General features: G+C 36.8%; 1 protein-coding gene across 4 annotated transcripts in view; it reads left to right on the forward strand.

The window, feature by feature from the left end:
- The first annotated feature begins 354 nt into the window (after positions 1–354).
- Positions 355–21,306, forward strand: part of ATP6V1A (ATPase H+ transporting V1 subunit A) — a 47,494-nt gene continuing 26,542 nt past the window's right edge. Inside the window, exons 1-3 of one of the 4 annotated variants that reach the window (XM_006094458.3) lie at positions 355–449; positions 16,502–16,596; positions 19,755–19,883. In XM_006094458.3, coding sequence (XP_006094520.1) covers positions 16,515–16,596; positions 19,755–19,883 — 211 coding nt within the window. In that variant the 5' untranslated portion in view covers positions 355–449; positions 16,502–16,514. The other 3 variants (XM_006094459.3, XM_023758684.1, XM_023758683.1) reach the window with 3 other exon arrangements.

Genomic DNA, 21,306 nt, shown 5'->3' on the forward strand with positions numbered 1-21,306 from the left:
GGCCCGGTAACTTGGCTTCAGCCCAGCAAGCTTTGAGGTCACGTGATTGCCCCAAACCTCCAAGCCTGAGGTTTCGCAGTCGGGCGCCGCCGGGATGGAACTCTATCGCCATTTCCGGTCTGTAGATCGTGGGGCATCGTCACTTCCTTAGCAGTACACTTTAACCCATTCCACCCATGCCTTCTAGATTGCACTTTACAACATAACCTTTATGGGAGTTTTTAGTTTTTTCTTAGGATTTAATCGCAACAAAATTAACGTTCAAACAATCCGCAAAAATTCAGGCCCCTAAGATGTAACGCGCCAGCCCGGTGGAGGCAGGGCGGAGCTCAGGGTCACGTGACTGTCTAGACCCGCCCCGCCCTCTGCAGCTGAAGACTTCCCCTCCCTCAGTGGCCGAGCCTGGAGGTCCGTGGTCGGTGCTGCTTCTGCGTCTCGCGCAGTGTCAGGTGAGCCGCGACCTGTAACCGGCGGCAGGTGGGGATCAGAGAAGGGGTGGGAGGAGGGAGAGAAGGGAGAGCGTGAACGGCGGCCTCAGCGGGTCTGGGCTTCCTTCCCGCTGTCATCCTGCACAGACGAGGAGCCCATTTCGCCCGTTCTCCTCACCCCCGCTCCCCCACTGTTTTCGCCCCCGCGGGTTGAGACGTCCACTGTTCTCGGCTTTGGGGGTGAGTGCGGCCATTATGGTTCCCTCTTCGGAGTCTGTGGGGCTTCGGGTCGTGGGATTGACTCAGCCATTCTTGGGGGTCTGTAGCAGCCTGTAGTTCCCAATCCCCAGAGCCCATTCTTTGGTAGAGGCCCTGCCCGTCTTCCCCTTCCACCTGCGGCTGGGGAGCGGGCAGGTAGGAAGAACCCTGGAGGCAGAGGCGTCTCCGGTGAGACTGGCTTGGGAGGGAATGACACTGGTGTGGCCCTGGCTGCAGAGTCACTGCAAAGCCTGCTTCCGAACGTGCTTTCTCAATAATGCTGAGCTTTTAGCTGATAGCCTTGCAAGAGGCGTCCTGTAGGTGCTCACAGGCTTTGGAAGGGCAAAAGCAAGCCTTCTAGCTTTCTGGTCTCTGATTTTATGGTGCCGTAAGGCAGAGGATAGTTGAAAGCATAAACAGGAGGTGTAAGTAACGACAGCCGCGATTGAATGGGGAGGCGTTGGAAGATGGTGTTTCGGTGTCGTGATGCCAGACTGGCTGGTTTGTGGGAAAGTGATTAGGTTTCACTAAAGGGACCTAGTTCTTCAGGACACTAATTGGGCTGGAATATAATTGAATCAAATGTGTTTCACCATAAACTGAAAGGAAAGGAGGTGAAGTCGAGAGGCTGCTGACTTCGTGTTTTATGCCTTTGACGTTTTCCTTTGCCATTTCTCCCTAATATCGCACTTACTTGCCACTCCCAAGCAATTCCTTGACCAGCAGCAAATCCATTTTAAGTAGCACTTATGCCCCTCCTTAGCTTTCCCCATTTGTAAAACTCCAGGTGACCTCTTCAGATTTTGATGAATAGTATTTTGTGAAAATACAGAAATTATTTTGCTGAGGTTTTTGCCCAACCCGGTGTACTCCCATGTCATTTGCAATGTAGTAACCAATGTTTTGACCCCAAACAATGTGCTTTAGGGAAGAGTGTTTTTCAGTTTGGGGTTTAAACTCTTTTATTTATACTGCAAACATAGAAGGTCCCGTGGTTCTTTTAAATTGGAAGGCCTAGCAGAAATTATAATTTTGATTTTAAAATGTAAATTTTTAAATCTGAAAAATAATAGTCTCAGTTAAACCTTTTAATTTTCTAACCAATATAATTGAAGAATCCATTAAAAAAGAGCTGGAAAATGAGAAAGATGGAATCATCTTTGAGTAGTGAATGTGACTGACTTATTTTTGGTTTTCTGTATCTTCCAATTTCTCCACAATTATCTGGTCTTATTTTAATTGAGGAAAACAAAAGTTAAATTCTAGAGTAATAGTGATTTAATAAGATTCCCTCTTTCAGTGACATTCCACCAAATTAGACAAATTCCTGAAGTTTCCTAGAGGTTCAAACCAGTCCTGTCTGGATAAGACCAAAATGGGAAAGAAAACCAGCTAAAATGCAAGGAGTACTGGTTGGGGGAATGTCAGTATGAAAGAGGCTGAATGACTCTGCAGTTTTACTTCACAATTCCCCCAATTTTAGGGAACTTATTAAAGCAATAACTTAGAGTCTAAGTCTTAGACCACTAATGAAATCAGAAAGATTAGCAGTAGGAATTGATAATTAAATTGCTATTAAAGTTTAAATTGAAAAAGACCACTGATATAATATACAGTTTACACATACAAACAGGTAGTTTGAAGCTTGGAAGTCATTAGACTAGCTTTATCAGTTAATTAGTATTACATATAAAAATCTTAACATGTATTAGGGAATTGTGCTATAGTCCAATATTAAATGGCACACAGGGATTTTTGTGTTAGGGTTCCTAATACCTCTTATGTGCTTACTCTGAGGTATAATATTTCATTGCTTTTATAGATTATCGCCACCATCAAGAATGCTTTCTTTCCCTATGGGCAGAGAGCCTGGAGACCACATACTACTACACAATATTTTCTATTCCTCAGTTTTCACTTCTAGCACATTTAAGTACTGTTTTCTGGGCTGTTACTTAGTAAACCGTAAAGCTCCTAGCAGTTCAAGGACAGTGTCTCTACTGTTGTGTCTTCAGCACTAGGATGCTGATGTTCCTGATAAGTACACAGTAAATTGTTTATTGAATGAGTGTTTGACAACTGGACAAGGAATGCAAACTACTTTCAAAGTTCTTGCAGATCATAGTTCCTTCTGAGGTTGTGCACTATTCGTTTTTAAATATAAATTGCTAGTAACCATCCAAGTCATGGTCAATACAGTAGATATAAACCTCGGATGGACTTTATTAATACAGTGACGAGTTTATTTTCACAGGACATTTGGATGAAAGTGAAAGGAAGGGAAGAGAATGAGTTGTACTTAATGAAAAAGTGGGTTGTACAGACAAGTGATATAGCACTCAACTAAAAGTCAGGATCATCATTCAACTCTGCCACTTTAGTTACATGCTCTTTTAAGTAAAGTTGGGAGTGTGGATTAAGGTTTTTATACTTAGCAACCTTCCTGTCAAGGTTACTGTGAATTTAAGTGAGATTAAACTGTAGATAACCTATGTGAAAATATTTAAATCCTAAGTGGTATTTTTTTTTTTGAATCCTCACCCGAGGATATATTTTTTCCATTGATTTTTCGAGTGAGTGAAAGGGAGGGAGGAGGAGGAGGAGGAGGAGAAAGAGAGAGACGATCAACCTGAGAGAGACATCAGTGCACACACCCCTACTGGGGCAAGGGATCAAACTTGCAACCCAGGTATGTGCCCTTGACTGGGAATCAAACCCATCACCCTTCGGTCTGCGTGCCAACTCTCTAACCCCTGAGCCACATTGGCCAGGGCTAACCTAAGTGGTATTGAAATGTAAAGCAAAATAGTACAGACTTTACTAGAAAAGATTTCCTAAGCTTTGTGACCTTGGACAGTTTACTTAATCTAAGCTTAAATTCCCTCATGTTTAAATCTATCCATAGATACTATTAAATTAGATCATGAATGCAGAGGGCCTAGTACATACAGGGTGGGGGAAAGTAGGTTTACAGTTGTGAGTACACGAAACACATTTATTCTTGTATTATTATTTATTAATGATTGTATTATTTTCATATGAATAACTATAAACCTATTTTTGCCCCATCCTGTACTTTATAAAGAAGACTGAAGACATTTTATAAAATTGAGTAACAGGTTTGGAGAAAGGAGTAGAATTTGAAATGAGAATTGGTGGTATTGAAAAGCTGGAATTTGTAATGAGGCCATTCAGAAAAATAGAGGAGAAAGAAAAATATACTTTTAGCAAAGATTATAAAGCAGATTTATTAATAGGAACTGAGAAATATCAACATATAGACCATTATTTTGGCAACTACAGTGACTTAATATTTTCTATAAAAAGATTTTCCAAAGCATATGATCATTAGTATGTGGAATCAATTTAAGGAGGTAGTTCTTCTATTTCTAAATTATCCCTACAATGGATTATAGAAATATATTAAAATTGTACAGACCTATAGAAAACATGAGTTTACACATGTTTAAAATTTTTGCCTTTTAAGTGTTTTTATATAGTATTTTTATCCTCATATGAAGTAGACATAGACATGTAAAAAACATAATGGAGAAATGAAGTAGAATAAAATTTTTCCCTTCCTAGGTTGAGATGATTCACAAGGATTAGTGGTTTTGTATTGGAAAATACCAGTACATTAAATAATAATTGAATTATATAGCTGTCATGAGTTTATGTTTCACCTTACTCTTGAAAAAAAATTATTACTCATTTGTTCTGAGGAAAAATTTTATTAAGAGATTATTAGTAAAACTTTAAAAGTTTTACTATTTTCTTTTATATTATGAAATGAAAGTGGCTTTGATTTAATAAGCGTATTCTCTTATACATATAGTATATGTGTATATATATATAGTCTGTACATAGTAATCAGTGTGGCTTCTTTATATCCTTAGTTTTACGACTTCTGTTCAGGTAGATTTCAGGCAGTTCTGAATGATGAACAACTAAGTTACAGAACAACTTAGTTGTAATTTTGATGTGGTTGTGGGAGGATCTGAGTGCACATTTACTTACTCTGGAATCTTGACCAGAAGCGTTCATATAAAGGAATTTAATACGTACATGAGACAGTATATTTCAATCGAATGGGAAATAAGGGCACATATATAGTAAATGTAACTGACATAACTTCTCTGTCTAGAAGAAAATAAAATTGAGCCAGGACTTAGCAGTATTTGCAAAATAAAATTTCATATGATTAAAAGCTTAAATATAAATAGTGAAATACTTAAAATATTAAACTCCCTAAATTTTTTTTATGTATACAAGATTGGAAACTTAAAAGTTACAAAAGCAAACATAGATATATAATGAAGAATTTTTCAATGGCAAAAATAAAGGACAACACAGACTGAAAAGAAATGTTTGAAATACATATAACAGATAAAAAAATTAACATTTTTAAGAACTATTGCTGTTAAGAAAAAGTTCACACAATAGAAACATGGATAAAACATATGACCAGAACTTCCCAGAAGAGAAATCAAAACATTTAACAAACTTATGAAAAGTTGTATAACCTCACTAGTAATTAGTATACTAACAATAGAATATTCTTTTCTGACTAGCACAAATCAAGTGGTAAACCTGCTGTAGCAGGGATGTGTGGCAAAGGATTTTCTCATTTGATACTAGTGGAGATATAAATTGTTATAGCGTTTTTAGTAAACAATCAGGCAATAGCTGTCAGTATTGAAAATATATATTCTGGTCCTAACCGGTTTGGCTCAGTGGATGGAGCGTCAGCCTGCGGACTCAGGGGTCCCAGGTTCGATTCCGGTCAAGGGCATGTACCTTGGTTGCGGGCACATCACCAGTGGGGAGTGTGCAGGAGGCAGCTGATCGGTGTTTCTCTCTCATCGATGTTTCTAGCTCTCTGTCCCTCTCCCTTCTTCTCTGTGAAAAATCAATAAAATATATTAAAAAAAGAAAAGAAAAAGAAAATATATATTCTGGCATCTAGCAATCCCACTCTGTGGAATTTTTTTCTTAGACATAAAAGCAACAGTTAGTAAACAAGTTTTTACATGAATGTTGATTGCAGCAGTGTTTATAGTAGCAAAAACCTAAAAACAAAGGGAATGCTTGTCAATAAGGGTATTGAGATACCTATATATCTATCTATATACATAGATAATGGCACAGGCATATTATGGAATGTTTTTAGATCAATTAAAAGTTAAATATGTACTACTGAGTTAAAAAGATTTCCAAATACATCCTAAAAGGACTTCCATTGTGTATCTTAAGTGAGAAAGGCAAAGTTTAGAAAAAGGTATATAATGAAATCCCATTTTTGTAAACCAGTTTTGTTTATGCTTATGTGATTGTCAGCAATGGAGGGAGGAAATAAAAGAAAAGGAAAATTAAGAAAGAAAAAGGCAGGGTATTTGCAATAACATGCATGTAAAACTACATGTCTGTACAAAATGAATTTCAGGAAAGGGTAGTTTCCTGAATGTTTACTGGTTATCTCAGAGAGGTGAGATGAGCATTTCAGGTGATTTTTACTTCCTTCCTTACACTTTTCTATGTTACAGGTCTCTATTTTTACAGTCAATATGTAATGTATCTGTAATAAAGCAAGCAAACTATTTACATTTTTAAAAAGGTATTAACAAAAGGAAAAATACTATTTGAAATGGCCAGGAATGACAATTATCATAATTCTTTTTGTCTCAGTTATTTAGGTATATGTGAGGAAAGTGTATAAATTATCCATAAATTCTCTTTAATTTTGTGTGTATGATAACCCTTGAACACCCAGTAAGAATTTGCCATTAAAAATGTACAGGAAAATTATAGACATTACCAGATAAGGTTACAAATATACAGTTTATTTTTGGTATGGATGTTAAGTCCTCTGGGATTGCTTTCTACCTTGGAGATACAGAGCATATTGCACAAGTTTGGGATCTGTCACCTGAGTTAATCATATGACAGAAACAGTATTGTATAAGGAAAAGTTCACATTTGGGTTTTGTAAACAAAAATAAATTGCTATAAGATTAACTTTCCTTGAGAAAGCTTCAAATGAGAATGTCTATAACGCCCTGCCCTGTGTGGGTCAGTGGTTAGAGCGTCAGCCCGGGCACCAAAGGGTTGTGGGTTCAATTCCCTGTCATGGGCACGTACCTGGGTTGCAGGTGGGATTCCAGGCCCCACCTGGGGTGCATGTGGGAGCAACCAATCCTTGTGTCTCTCTCATATTAATGTTTGTTGATCAGTCAGTTTCTTTCTCTCTCTCTTTCTTTCCCCCCTTCCTTCTCTCCACTCTCCCTAAAAATCAATGGGAAAAATTATCCTCAGGTGAGGATAAACAACAAGAAAAGAATGTTTATAAAGAAGAAGATTAAAAGTTTTAATTACTTAATATTTGATTTCAGTCCTTATTTTAAGAGTCTGAAGTTAATACATCATTCAAAGCCATAATAGAAAATGGCAGATGCTTTAGAGCTGGATTTGTTGCATGATTCAAACCTCCCCTGGTCCCTTCCCCTAGATGACAGGCCCTGATTGGCCCTGATCACTGGCCAGGCCTAGGGACCCCACCCATGCACTAATTCTCGCACCTTTAGTTGTAGCTATAACTTGAAATGCTCCTTTTGTGATTTATATATTGAAGTGTTCTATCCATTGAAGTTTGAGTGCATGTATATTATTAAAAGAATGCTACAGTTGCTAGTAATTATGAAAGTTGTTGATTTTTATGTGCAATTGCTATAATTGTTAGTAATTGTGAAAGTTGTTGATTTTTATGTACCAAAACAATTATGTAAGAGCTTGTAAACAGTTAAATACGGAGTCAGATTGCCAATTACTATAAACACTGAGTGTAATGGCTAGCTAAATGTAGGCATAACTATATCTTTTCTTATGAAAAATGGGTTTTTAATAATCTATAAGTCCTAGTCTTAGGTAATGCAGAATTAGGCTGTAAGGGGCTTTATTCAGATGTGTTACAACATCCACAAATTCTTTTGAACATAACATACTTCTATTCAGTGTCCTCTATTTCATTTGTTTGCAGAAAGGAAAAATTTATTGTTAAAACACAAAGCAGGCTGATTGATACCAACCTCTTTAACCTGATCCAAAGCAGAGCAAACACTTAAAATACAGAAATCTGCTCAGAAATCAGCTTAGTGTACCTACAGTCCTTGAGTATAGATTAATAGTTCAGTGGGGTAGGTGTGTGTTTTAAATATGATCTCATCCTTATCCAAAGATATTGTTGGATAAGGAGGGTGGGGAAAGTACCTATGAATAGACAGAGATAAACAGACTATAGATTCTTTATTGTGAACTATTTCTACCTCAAATCAAAGCGGTATACAGCAGTAAATAATAACTATCCCACTACCTCCACCCTCCAAATGAACCATTGAACTCTATGGCAACTTTGATATCCAAAATATTAGCCTGAGTCTTGGAAGACAAACTCTTCTATTCCTCCTGGCTCAAAAGTTTATTCAAGATAGGGTTAAGATTTTCCTAATCCTCAACCAGAATACTACCAGTAAGCCCTGTTCTGCAAACAAAGATGAGTAAGTACTGTAGTTGCATATCTAACTTTATACTACTGAGCTGTTAAGGGACTGTGGAAATTCCCAGGATTTGCTGAACTTGACAAGAGGGTGCCCACAAAGTCTTATCACATAAATTCACTCTGAACAGACTGAAACCTGTTTGGTTGTTTTCAACTGTTTCCCCTACAGTTCTAGGGGTAAGGTCCTCTTTTAGGCCTGTAGTCTTGTAACTGTTAGCTGACAAGTAAAAACAAAAGTGAATATGATGTATTTTGTATAAGCATTATGCCCCTACAGCAAGCATGTCAAACTCAAAGGCTAACATGGACTAAATAAACAAGGTTTAAGTTTATGTGGGCTGCAAAAAAACAAAAGCTTCAATTTTCATAGAAACATAGGTTTATTTCGATAGAGACATGCTGAATACAAAGGGCTGAAATAAATGAGTAATCATTAACATAAAATAATAGAACATTTTAATAAAAATTAATATTTTTTCTTAAACATTAACTTACCAGACACGAATAACTGCATAAATTAATAAGTGTAATGCAAATAAACCTACTTGTTCTCTGAAAGCGAAATATTTCCTGTTCCGCACACCAAATGAGTCAGTACAAGACTAATGACGTGGCAATGGGCTGCTAAAATATTCGCTGCTGGTATTAGTGGAGAGAAATGGTGTGCCTGCGTGTAAGGCACATAAGGGAAATGAATGCAACACGATTATAGTAATCAGTCATTAGCAAACATTGTAGTTCGTTATTAATTATATATAACAGGATATTGTAAAAATAAAGTTACGAAATTTTTATTAAAACATTTCTTACATACCATTATATTGGCTGGGCCGCAGAAATATTCGTTGTGTGCACTTCAAAGGGGTTGTATCTACAGTATTTTCACTCAATGAATCACACTGCCTATTTCCCACATCCCTTTGCCATTACTGTCATTGGGCACTATTTAGTAATTGCCTACTATGTATCAAGGTGCTTTACATATAATTGGGGTACTCCATGAACAAAGGAGATGTAGTCCCTTTTTTCCTGGCACTTAAACAGTTTAGCAGTGGAGACGTCTATACCTTGAAAAACTCCATTACAATAGTGGCAAGTACTACAAAGGAGCAATATTGAAGACTATGAACATACCAGGGGAACTGGAAGTTAGTACCTAGCAAACCATGCTATTGAAAACCTTCTTCAGCTCGACCCAGGTGGCTCAGTGGTTGGGCATCGACCTATGAACCAGAAGGTCAGGGTTCAATTCCCAGTCAGGGCACATGCCCAGGTTGTGGGCTCGACCTCCAGTGTGACCCTCAGTGTAGGACCTGCAGGAGGCAGCCGGTCAATGAGTCTCTCTCATCATTGATGTTTCTATCTCTCCCTCTCCTTTCCTCTCTGAAATTATTTAAAAATATATATATTTGAAAAAGAAAAAAAAGAAAACCTTTAGTGATTGTCCTTCTCCTCTCCCCACAGCCAATTTAGTTAAATAAACCCTGGCTATTATTAATCATAGAATACTAGGAAAATTGTTGGAAATGCAGATTTCTTTCCCTCTGAATTGAAAATATGTGTAGACTTTTGACTATCTGTACTACTTTTAAATACACTGCGAAGTGTTTTATCACCTATATTAGGCATATTTTCATTGCAGAGATTTTATGGATTCCTGAGTTGGAGGTGGACCTATTTGTGGTGATGCTTCATTTTTAACATTGGATTAATATGCCTTTGCACAGTTTGTGAACCTGCTTTCTCTTCTATTCCATCCATGAAATAAATGACAGAACAGATCTATTTGAATATATAAATATTATTTTATAATACAAATATAATAGCATTTTTACTGCAACATTGTCAGTGCTGACTCTTGTATGTAATCCATCTCAAATACATGCATTGCTTATATTTGGCCAATTTGACTGCTCATAGTGTTTTCTTGGCAAAACAATCAAGAGAAGTTCTCATTAAGCCCTAGTTGGTTTGGCTCAGTGTATAGAGCTTCGGCCTGTGGACTGAAGGGTCCTGGGTTCGATTCAGGTCAAGGGCACATGCCTGGGTTGCAGGTTCGGTTCCCGGTGGGGGGCATGCAGGAGGCAGCCAATCAATGATTCCCTCTCATCATTGATGTTTCTATATCTCTCTCTTCCTCTCTGAAATAATATATATATATATATATATAATCTCATTAAGATTCAAAAGGGTGTTACAGTATTTGTAAGCAGTTTTCAAGAGAAATTTAAGTCTCTTGAGCAATGACCTTTTTCTTTCTTTTGGTAGTCATAAAATTTCTAGGTTGACTACTTTGGAAGGGGATATAATTCTCATGCATGACCGCTAGCATTTTTTTAAATTGGGAAAGTCACTTCATAGCTGACTGAGAAAATCTATCAAAAAGCCTAACCACCATTGCAGGACTCAGAGGCCATGAAAGTTAAGGATACTCTCAGAAGAGAATTTGCTAAGGACAATCCTTTTCACAGTGAGCTTGGAGTAGCAGACTGTTTAAAAGAGCAAAGAAATTTCCAGAACCTCCCCAACAAACTTTGCCTTACCTCTTATTGGTCTAAAAGTTATTCTCATTTCTAGACCACTCACTGGCAAGGGAATTGGAATGACTTTGATGGGCTAATCAGAATTGAACCAAGTTAGGGTTTTGTCGACAAGGAAAAAATGGGAAACTAGTTATGCATAGTAATCTGCCACTAAGCCTTCCTATGGGGTTACTGAGGAGGTAGGTTAAATGAAATGAGTAGAAAAATGCTTCACAAAATGACTTAATAGTATATTCTGTCTATATAAGGTAATGTTGTTAGCTGGAATTCTACCTATCCTATAACTTTTTGACCAAGCTTAAGAATATTAAACAGATTCATGATGCCTTTCTCTAAGAAGGTAAACTGCGTATGCAAATAAGTATTTGATTGTAATCAACTAGACTTTTCTTCATCTTTTAACTATTACTTCCAAAGGTAGTTTTTAATCAGTTGGATAGAATGTACTTTTTCAAGTGTTACATTAAAATAATATTTCAGTGTCAATGAAGTGCCCCAGGAACTTGTATGTAAATAAATATTATCTTAAAACCTTGGTACTTAGCTTTTATATAACACCTCACCCTTGCCCCCAACAGCCGTATCATCCAAGACTGGTATTTAAAAGAATTATTTCTGGGATGAGATTACCATGTATAGTACATTAACCAGTAGCAATTTGGAGAGGACCTTGTAAGATGGAAGGAAAAAAAAGTGGGCCTCTGGTGGTGTGATTTGCCACTGCAGTGTTCTACAGTGTGTATGGGAGAGACTGGTGACTCATTAGATCAGATAGTTGCCTGTGCATACCTTCTGGATTTTTCCCCTTCTAAAGCAGGGTTTGGTTGTTTTTTTAATCTTTCACAAATATGGGGCAGGAACCCTACAATTTTTGACTGTAGGAATCTTAGTTGTAAATTACAATTCTTATCAAAGTAGGAATTCAGCGTAAGGCACATTTTTATGTAATTATTGAGTTGTAATCTATGAGAGCAGTTGTGTATACCACACTGTTTTCATGAAAGCGACTGTTTTTGAAGTAGGTGTCATGCTTTTATTTTTAAAATGATTGAGAGCAACAAGAATAGCTGTGTATTATATTGGGAAGCAATAATTAAATAGCATATATGACTTTAGCATTAAATCATATCATGATAGTTTGGACCTTGTGGAGATTTAGGATAAGATTAACTTTCAATATTATCTAACCTGCACTATTTGCTCATTGCAAGTTAAAATGTTTTAGGAGTTGCTTTCTTAATAGTCAGAATTTTCATATACTGGTGTACCACAAGAATTTTTAAAACATACCATAACTGACTATTTAGTCTGGGGCACTGACCTCTCTTTTCCCTTAGATTGTCAAATAATAAAAGTGACAACAGCCAACACACATGTGTCTAGGGTGAATGAATCAAAATTGTACCTATATTTTTTGTCAGATCAAAAGTATATAAAGATATAATGTATTTTTTGGTGTGCCACAGAATTTTAGTAGTGTTTGTGTGCCATGAGATGAAAAAGTTTGAAAATTGCTAGCATAGAGACATAAGCATTTAAAAGTGAAGCAGAAGATTTTAGTGGGGTATTTTTGTTTTCACTGTTATGTGCTATATGCTTAGCCCAATTCAGTGGTGAAGTCAACATAATATGAATCATTTTTATTTGTGGGGAGGAAGCACTTTCATATTTTTCTTGTAAAACAGATATTGGATGAGATGAAGTAGAGAGCATGAAACATACCAAAAGCAATGCTAGTCCATGTTCAGTGGAATGCTTTTGAAACACTGGCATTAGCAGAAAAGGCTAGTACTTAATAAAATTTACATTTCTTATTGGAAAAAATATACAAGAGCATACAAAGAAATTTCTCTGCTTACAGAAGACTGTTACACTATTCTCAGTCAAGATTCTGGGGAGAAGAAGGGGGGGGGAGGTTATTTATTCACTTCAGTGTTTACTTGTTTTCCTGCAATTGAGGTATTTTGGTGGAAAAGCTTTAGAAGTACAATGGGAACCCTTATTTGAGTGCTGTGGGAATTGCAGATTTTAATGTTCAGAGAGCCTGTTACTTAGGACCAATCCTTGGGCGTTTCTCTAAGTGTTTAACTGTTAAGAGGCTGGAGCCTAAAACTTCTGGACCTAGGAAAACATAGTTTCCAATTCTATAAGAATACAGTACTTTAGAAGTTAAATAAACTCTTATGAGTTGGGACTTCTTTTTCTGTAACTACTGATGATGGGGCTCCTTCTAAGATTTGAAGGATGAGGAGCAAATTCCCTGTAGAAACTAAGGCTTTGGTTGTATGGGGACTTAACCTCCATGTCAGTTGCTTGATTTAACCCAAGCATTGTTCTAAATGCCCTGCTTCTTAAACCCACTTTTGTATTTCTTTTCCCATTTTACAATATAACTACAAGATAACTAAGACAGAAAACAAGCCAAAAATTATAGGGGTGGATGATAGCATTATTCCTATTTTACAAATGAACATAATAAGAGATTTTGATTTATAGCATGTCACTGGCAGAATCCGCCTGAGTCCTGAGTCTGTTGACTCAAGATCTTGTGCCATTTCCACTTCAAAGACAGATGACTATGTATCATGAATGCCCTGAAGGAAATACCCATATTTGGGGAGGAAGTTAGACTATATGATTATCAAGTTTCCTTCTGACTTTGAACATCTTTGATTTTAAAATTTGACCTCATTTGCTCGTTCACTACTTTTTTGAAAACTTTGCCCAACCCATTTCCCAAATAAGTGTTTGTCTTTAAACTTTGTTTTCCCCCTATTGCCTAAGTAGTTTCTAGAAAAACTTGTTCCATCTCTTTGTATTCCAGTATCTGCAATCCCATACATGCTTAATCAATAGCCCTGTCTTTAGGAAGCTGAGAATCCTGGTAAACCAGTTTCCCCTTTTCCTTCTTTCTTCCTCAAATGCCCTTCTCCAACTAATTTTCCTACTGAGAATCCCAAAATCCTTGTGATTTTTATTGTGGTATTTGTGACTATGATGTCTGGTTTATTTTTTCTTTCTAATTCAGTTCCATTATTTTTGATGACTTTCACCCTGCCTTCATCTTTATCAGTAAACTACCAACTTCATGTTAGTCTGTCTCTATCTTATCACTGATATCATCTTCAAGCTCTTGGCACTTTTCCTGCTCCTTAGATCATATTTGACTCACTTTAATGTCTCCCATATCTCCATATGGTTTTAATTTTTGTTTACACTCTTGCCTATTTCTTTAATCACTCAATTCTAGCCCTGTCCACCATCTCCATTCTGATGGCACCAGTATTTCAAACCATAACTCCTCTGTTAATGATTTCATTGTTATACTCCCTTCCCCAATCCTTGATATCTTGACTAATGGATTACAAATTGTGTTCCATGGAATATATGGTTCTCCTGATGATCCTTCAATAGCTCTTGAAAGACTAAAAAAACTTTCCCATCCTGCCAGAATTAACCCCCAAGGCTCAGGGTTTGGTCTTCCTCTCTTTTGGTATTCTTTATATCTGGACTCAACTCAGCCAGCCTCAAAACTTACTTTTCAGCTACCTGTTCCCTCTACTTCATTCACATTGGTTAACACTTCTCCCACATTCAAATCAGTTTCTTCTTGGCTTTCATTGTGTGGTCGTTTTGAACACTTAAGTCATTGTGCTTTTTATGTACAGTTGTTTAAAGCCAGTGAAAGCTCCTTTTATTCACAATCCTTATTCACTACGTTTAACACAGTTTCTTTTCCTTGGTAGGAGTTCAATAAACATTTAATAAATTGAATTCAATTGATACTCAAATCGTAACTATTTCTAGAGCTTTTCAATCTAACCTGTTAAATTAACTGAACATCATTTTCCCCATTAAAGTTCTCACTCCATTTTCGGTTATTTCCTATTAGAGGCCTGATGCACGAAATTCGTGCAAGGAACTTGGCCCTCGCAGCCCCAGCTGCCTCGCGGCCCTGCCCCCTGCCCACTGGTCGTTCTGGAAGGTCATTCTGGAAGGTTGTTCCGCCATCTGGTTTAATTAGTATATTAGCTCTTTATTATATAGGATTGTTTGTAGAATCAAGTCTACTTGGCATTTCATTTCAAGACCCACAAAGAAATGTCTTTACCTTTGTATCTTTATTTCTCACTGTTGTCCTAATATAACCTTTCTTCGTAGTCTGTTAACTTCTTATAAATTTCTCTATTCTTTTGTTTTTATTATTTCCCCAACTGAAATGCCTTTGCTACCTTTTTTTTTCTTTCTATTTTATCCAAATTTTACCTGACCTTCAACCTGTGCTCCCTAAACATTCTAATTATTGAACTTTTAGTAGATAACTTATATGATTTAACACTATTACTTATTTTTTATATGTACATGTATTTTATCTCCATTATTAAACATCAATAATTTTTAACTTAGACCAGTGGTCAAAAATAAACTTTCTGCTTTGGGATCTGCCACCAGTTTTCTATTTGGACTTGAATAGTTAATTCTTTAGGTTTTTCAGTTTGCACATCCATAAAGAAAAGAGGTTGAACTGAGTTACTTAAACTGTTCTATGTTCTGCTAAAAAAAAGAAAAGTGCTTTCAGAAAAATTTTAAAGATGGATAATACATTTAAAAATTAAATGTGCCCTAGCTGGTTTGGCTCAGTGGATAGAGCATCATCCCGTGGACTGAAGTGTGCCGGGTTTGATTCTGATCAAGGGCACGTACCTCGGTGGGAGGCAACCAATTGATGTGTCTCACATCAGTGTTTCTCTCTGTCTCTCCCCTTCCCTTTCACTCTCTCTAAAAAACAAGCACTCCCCTTCCCTTTCACGAGGGAGGATTAAAAAATAAAAATAAATGTAAGATATAAGATGATGAAAAATAAAGCAGTGAGGGGGCTATGTTGTGATTTAAATAGATGGGCAGAGAAGCCTCTTGGAGTAGGGGACAGTTGAGTAAAGACCTGAAGGAAGTATAGGAGCAGATATCTGCAAGAAGAGTACTCTAGGTAGAGGGAGCAACATGTACAAAGACCCTGAGGCAGAGCATATATGTTTTTGAGAAATGGCAAGGAATTCAGTGTATATAGGGGTGGGCAAAAGTAGATTTACAGTTGTGAGTACATTATTGTATTACTTACTATTACGACTGTAAACCTAATTTTTCCCACTCCTGTATATGCACAATGATTAAGGGTAAAAGTAATTGGAGAGATGGTCAGAAAGATAATGGGGGAGAGGGCAAGATGTAGGGCTGGATAAACCATTGAGAAGACTTCACATTGTTATACTCAGTATTTTTTTAAAATATATTTTATTGATTTCTTACAGAGAGGAAGGGAGAGGGATAGAGAGTTAGAAACATCGATGAGAGAGTAACATCGATCAGCTGCCTCCTTCACACTCCCTACTGGGTATGTGCCTGCAACCAAGGTAAATGCCTTTGACCGGAATTGAACCTGGGACCCTTGAGTCCACAGGCCGACGCTCTATCCATTGAGCCAAACCAGTTAGGGCTACTCAGTATTTTTTATGGGACAGTTTTCATGGGGATATATGATTCTGAATTTTAATAATTGTGAAGCATCCAGGAATGAGGTACTTTTAATCACATTTTAAGAATTTTTTATTTTACTTTGAAGAAGTGGTAATAACTCAAAATACACCATCAATGAGTGTTGACTACCTATATTGGTTCTTTTGCATTAGGGTTTGTAATTATGACTTAATTTTTCCCCTTAGGTAAATTAACACAATGGATTTCTCCAAGCTACCAAAAATACGTGATGAAGATAAAGAAAGCACATTTGGTTATGTGCATGGGGTCTCAGGACCTGGTAAGTAATACATAATAATCTCAATGGTAAAGATTCCTAATTTCAATTAATGTATTTTCAAGGTGTTTTAGATGGAAATACAGAAGTTTCTGTTCACCTACATAAATTCTGTCCTCAAAAGGTTTTATAACTGCTGCTAGAGGCCGGGTGCACGAATTCGTGCATCAGTGGGGTCCCTCAGCCTGGCCTGCGGGATCGGGCTGAAACTGGCTCTCTGACATCCCCTGAGGGATTCTGGATTTCGAGAGGGCGCAGGCCAGGCCGAGGGACCCCACCAGTGCACGATCAGGGCCAGGGAGAGACGCAGGAGGTTGGCCAGCCGGGGAGGGACCGAGGGAGGGCTCCAGGGGATGTCTGGCCCATCTCGCTCAATCCTGATGGGCTGGACCCCAGCAGCAAGTTAACCTACTGGTTGGAGCGTCTGTCCCCTGGTGGTCAGTGCATGTCATAGCAACTGGTTGGCTGGTCGACTGTCTGCCCCCCGGTGGTCAGTGTACATCACAGCGAGTGTTTGAGTGGTCTTAGCATATCATTAGCACATTACACTTTGTGTGTTTTTTTGTTTTGTTTTTTTAATATATTTTATTGATTTTTTACAGAGAGGAGGGGAGAGGGATAGAGAGGTAGAAACATCGATGAGAGAGAAACATCGATCAGCCGCCTCCTGCACACCTCCTGCACACCTCCCACTGGGGATGTGCCTGCAACCAAGGTACATGTCCTTGACCAGAATCAAACTCGCGACCCCTCAGTCCGCAGGCCGACGCTCTATCCACTGAGCCAAACCAGTCAGGGCTAGCACATTACACTTTGATTGGTTGAACGTCCGACCGGTCGACCCGACACCTAGCATATTAGGCTTTTATTATATAAGATGAGACTGAGGTAATACCTCCATCCTAAGGGCTTATCTAGCATTCATTATCTAAATTTGATAATTATTGAGGTACTAATTTGTAATATCATGTTTATTATGTAAATGTATAATCACTGTTCAGATTATTACCTATTTTTTGTTAAAGCTATAGCTTTTAGTATGTGATACCTTGCAAATTATAAGCATTCAATAAATATGTTAATTTGGTTTGAGCTTTAATAATGTTTTCAGAGCATTTCTCAGTAATATCAACCTTAGCTCTTTACATATATAAAACCTTCTAAATGGCTATTTCAGAATCACATAACTGGCTAGCTGTGGAAAAGAAGCCTCATGACATGACACTGATAATGGAGAGCAGTTTTAAAGTTTATGTTCATTTTGTCAAAACTTGGGGTACTGCTGTATCTCATTCTAGTATTCATTTTGTTATTCCACACTCCTACTGCAAAACCTGATTCAGTTTCCAGAAGTAAACCTGTTCATTGATTTATAATACTTAGTGGAAATCCATTTTTTCTTATATCTCAGTCTTTATGCAAATGAAGACTGTCAGTCACTATGCCTCTTATTTCTCCCCTGGAAGCTTCTATCACTTAGAAATCGCTGTTTGAGCTTTAATTAATTGGCAAACAATGCATTTCACTGTTTTTAATCTCTGTTGCCATTCAGAGAAATAGTTTCCCCTTGATGACCAAAAGAGTTTTTAGGAAAGGCTACACACAAGAACTTTTAGGGAAAGGACAAAAGAACACCATCAAAAGAGTTTAGGCAAAAATATTTTTCTAAAACTTGTAGTAAATTCTTGAACCTATTTCTAATTCTTCAGTACTTAATAAGATAAAGAAATGGCATACATTTGGTTGATGAAATAAGATTTAAAATTTTAGTTATCTCTGATATTTCAATGCATCTTAATTCTTACTAGTATATAGTAGGTATAGAGGTAAATCTTTATGAAATTAATATATCTACATTGTTCTAATACAGTAAAATTTTAATACTTTAATAGTTTTTATTTGAATATTGCCTAATACATAGTTCTAATCAATTTTATCAGAAGGCTAAATATTAAAAATAGATTTATTTCTATGCCTATGAAAATGTACAACCTTCCCTTCCTGCCAGAAAAGTAATCTTTTCTTACTAGACAGTATATATAGTCCAAAATAGTAAGCACAAATTCTGTTATAGTACTTACAAAAAACAGGGATTTTTTAATATATATGTATATTCTTTTATTATTATTGATTTCAGAGAGGAAGGAAAAGAGAGAAATAGAAACATCAATGATGAGAGAGAATCATTGATCAGCTGCCTCCTGCACACCCCCTACTGGGAATCAAGCCTGCACCTGGGCATGTGCCCTGACTGGGAATGGAACGATGACCTCCTGGTTCATAGGTCAAAGCTCAACCACTGAGCCAAGCTGGCCAGGCAGGGTTCTTTTTTATTTATATACATATATGTTTCATTGACTTAAGGGAGAGAGAGAAAAAGAGAGAGAGAGCTCGCGCATCAGAGAGAGTGCAATATCATAGGCTGCTTCTTGTACACCCTCTACTGGGCATGTGCCCTTACCAGGAATTGAACCAATGACCTTTTTTTGGTGGATGGGACAAAGCTCAACCAACTGAGCCACATCAGCCAAGGCAGAAATAGGGATTCTTAGTCAGGACCTCACACAGTGGTGGTAACTAATTATAAACATCCCTATTGTCTATTTTGTAGATGCATATGTAAATTTTTCTAGGTAGAGCGCGATCATCAGTTTATGAAAAAGGTCCATGTCCCAGAAAAGTTTTAAGAACCACTGTTATTAAGTGTTCGAGAGTAAAGATGATGTTTCCAATATTATCTTTCAAAGGAATGGTGACAACACAGCAAACTGATAATTGTATGGCATTCTACCACACTACTAGCTAAAGTTTCTGTTCCATTTTTGCAGTTTTTATTTTCATTTTCCCAAACCCACTCTTTCATGTATTATAGCAACCTGGGTTGATCAAAACCCTTATTTACATTATGGGTTATTATGGATTATTATGAGTATATTCTGTAAATGTATAATCTTTAGCCTAACAAATTTATTTTGTTTCCTGCTATATCATATGCTAAAAATGATAATCTTTCTGTGAAACTATATGTATGTTCCATAGTGGATGTTTTATTTTCCTTATGAATATATGAGAGAGCTGTTTTATTGGATTTGCTGGATATTTTAATTACCTATAACTATTCAGAGTCTTAAGTCATCAAAATATGCATATTTTCTTTTCAGTGGTTACAGCCTGTGAAATGTCAGGTGCAGCCATGTATGAGCTGGTGAGAGTGGGCCACAGCGAGTTGGTTGGAGAGATTATCCGATTGGAAGGTGACATGGCTACTATCCAGGTGTATGAAGAAACTTGTATCCTTTTTGATTCAATTTCTTTTTTAAAAAAATGTATTTTTATTGATTTCAGAAAGGAAAGGAGAGGGAGAGAGAGATAGAAACATCAATGGTGAGAGAGAATCATTGATTGGCTGCCTCCTGCACGTCCCACGCTGGGGATCAAGCCTGCAACCCTTGCATATGCCCTGACCTCCTGGTTCATGGGTCAACACTCAACCACTGAGCCACGCTGGTTGGGCCTTTTTGGTTAAATTTTTTGCCACATTCTACAAGTCGTATTTTAAGGATTTATGGCAAAGGTAGAAGCAGAACAACCAGTGGTATCAGAAGCATGAAATGTTGGTATTAGAAATCTGATTTATACAGGAGTATATTGAAGAAAGGTACTAGGAATTAGTGCTCTTCTTAATAAATTAGTATCACCTTCTGAATTTTCATTACTCTTAATATTTCAGTAGTTCACAAACTTTAGAGGGAATCAATTAGAGGGAGACATATTGTAGAAGAAACCATAAACAGAATGCCATCATCAATTTGTATGATTAAAAGTCTCCAATCATTTCTGTTTATAATAGTAAACTGGTCACCATTCTATCTTTATTCTAATAAATAGTGCTGGGTGATGTGTTAAATTACAGCTTTAGTACTGGGGAATATTTACTATTTGGCTAGTTTAGCTACCATAATTTTGGCTTTTAAATATAGAATTTATTTTCAATTTTCTATAAAAAATAAAGAGAGAAAGAGTTAAGCCTTGTGAAGAGAAACCAGTTTTTTTATTTTTATTTTTTGGCGGGGGGGTGGGGGGACACTTTATTTGTGTATTTTACTTAGATTGGTCCTCAGGATCAGCATTAATTCTTTAGCTATTTAAGATTTATTTGAAACAACTTTTTTTTTTGTCATACTAAAATACATGCTTGCCAGTATCTTTTCTGTGTGTGTGAGTACTGTGCTAATTAAAAAAAAGTCATCTGCAAATTTGAAATAAAATGAGAAATCTTTGTGGTTATGAAATCATGACTAGTCAAAAGAATTTTTTCTGTTGTTACTGTTAACTTTTATTTAATCTTTTACATGGTTTGCAGATTTAAAATAAACAAATGAACATGTATATGGTGACAATTCTCCCCACTTTTGTCATCCTGTATCTGGCCAGTTTTCAGAACACACACGCATGCATGCAGCCATTTTAATTAGTTCTTCTTATTATAGAGCCTTCTAGTTTAATTGCATTTATGAACCAATATCAGTATGTACTTTTCTTCCTTTTTTTTTTACTAAAAGATAGCATATTATATTCACTTAAAAAGAAATGTATTGTGTAAGATAGATAGATATGTGATAAATAAAGTAAAGTGTTAATGGTAGAATCTAGCCGGTAGAAATAGCAGATGGAGTTCACTGTAAAATTCAGCTTTGTAATAGGTTTAAAAAT

This window comes from Myotis lucifugus, unplaced genomic scaffold, assembly GCF_000147115.1.
Source record: "Myotis lucifugus unplaced genomic scaffold, Myoluc2.0 scaffold_137, whole genome shotgun sequence".
NCBI classification, from domain to species: Eukaryota; Metazoa; Chordata; class Mammalia; order Chiroptera; family Vespertilionidae; genus Myotis; species Myotis lucifugus.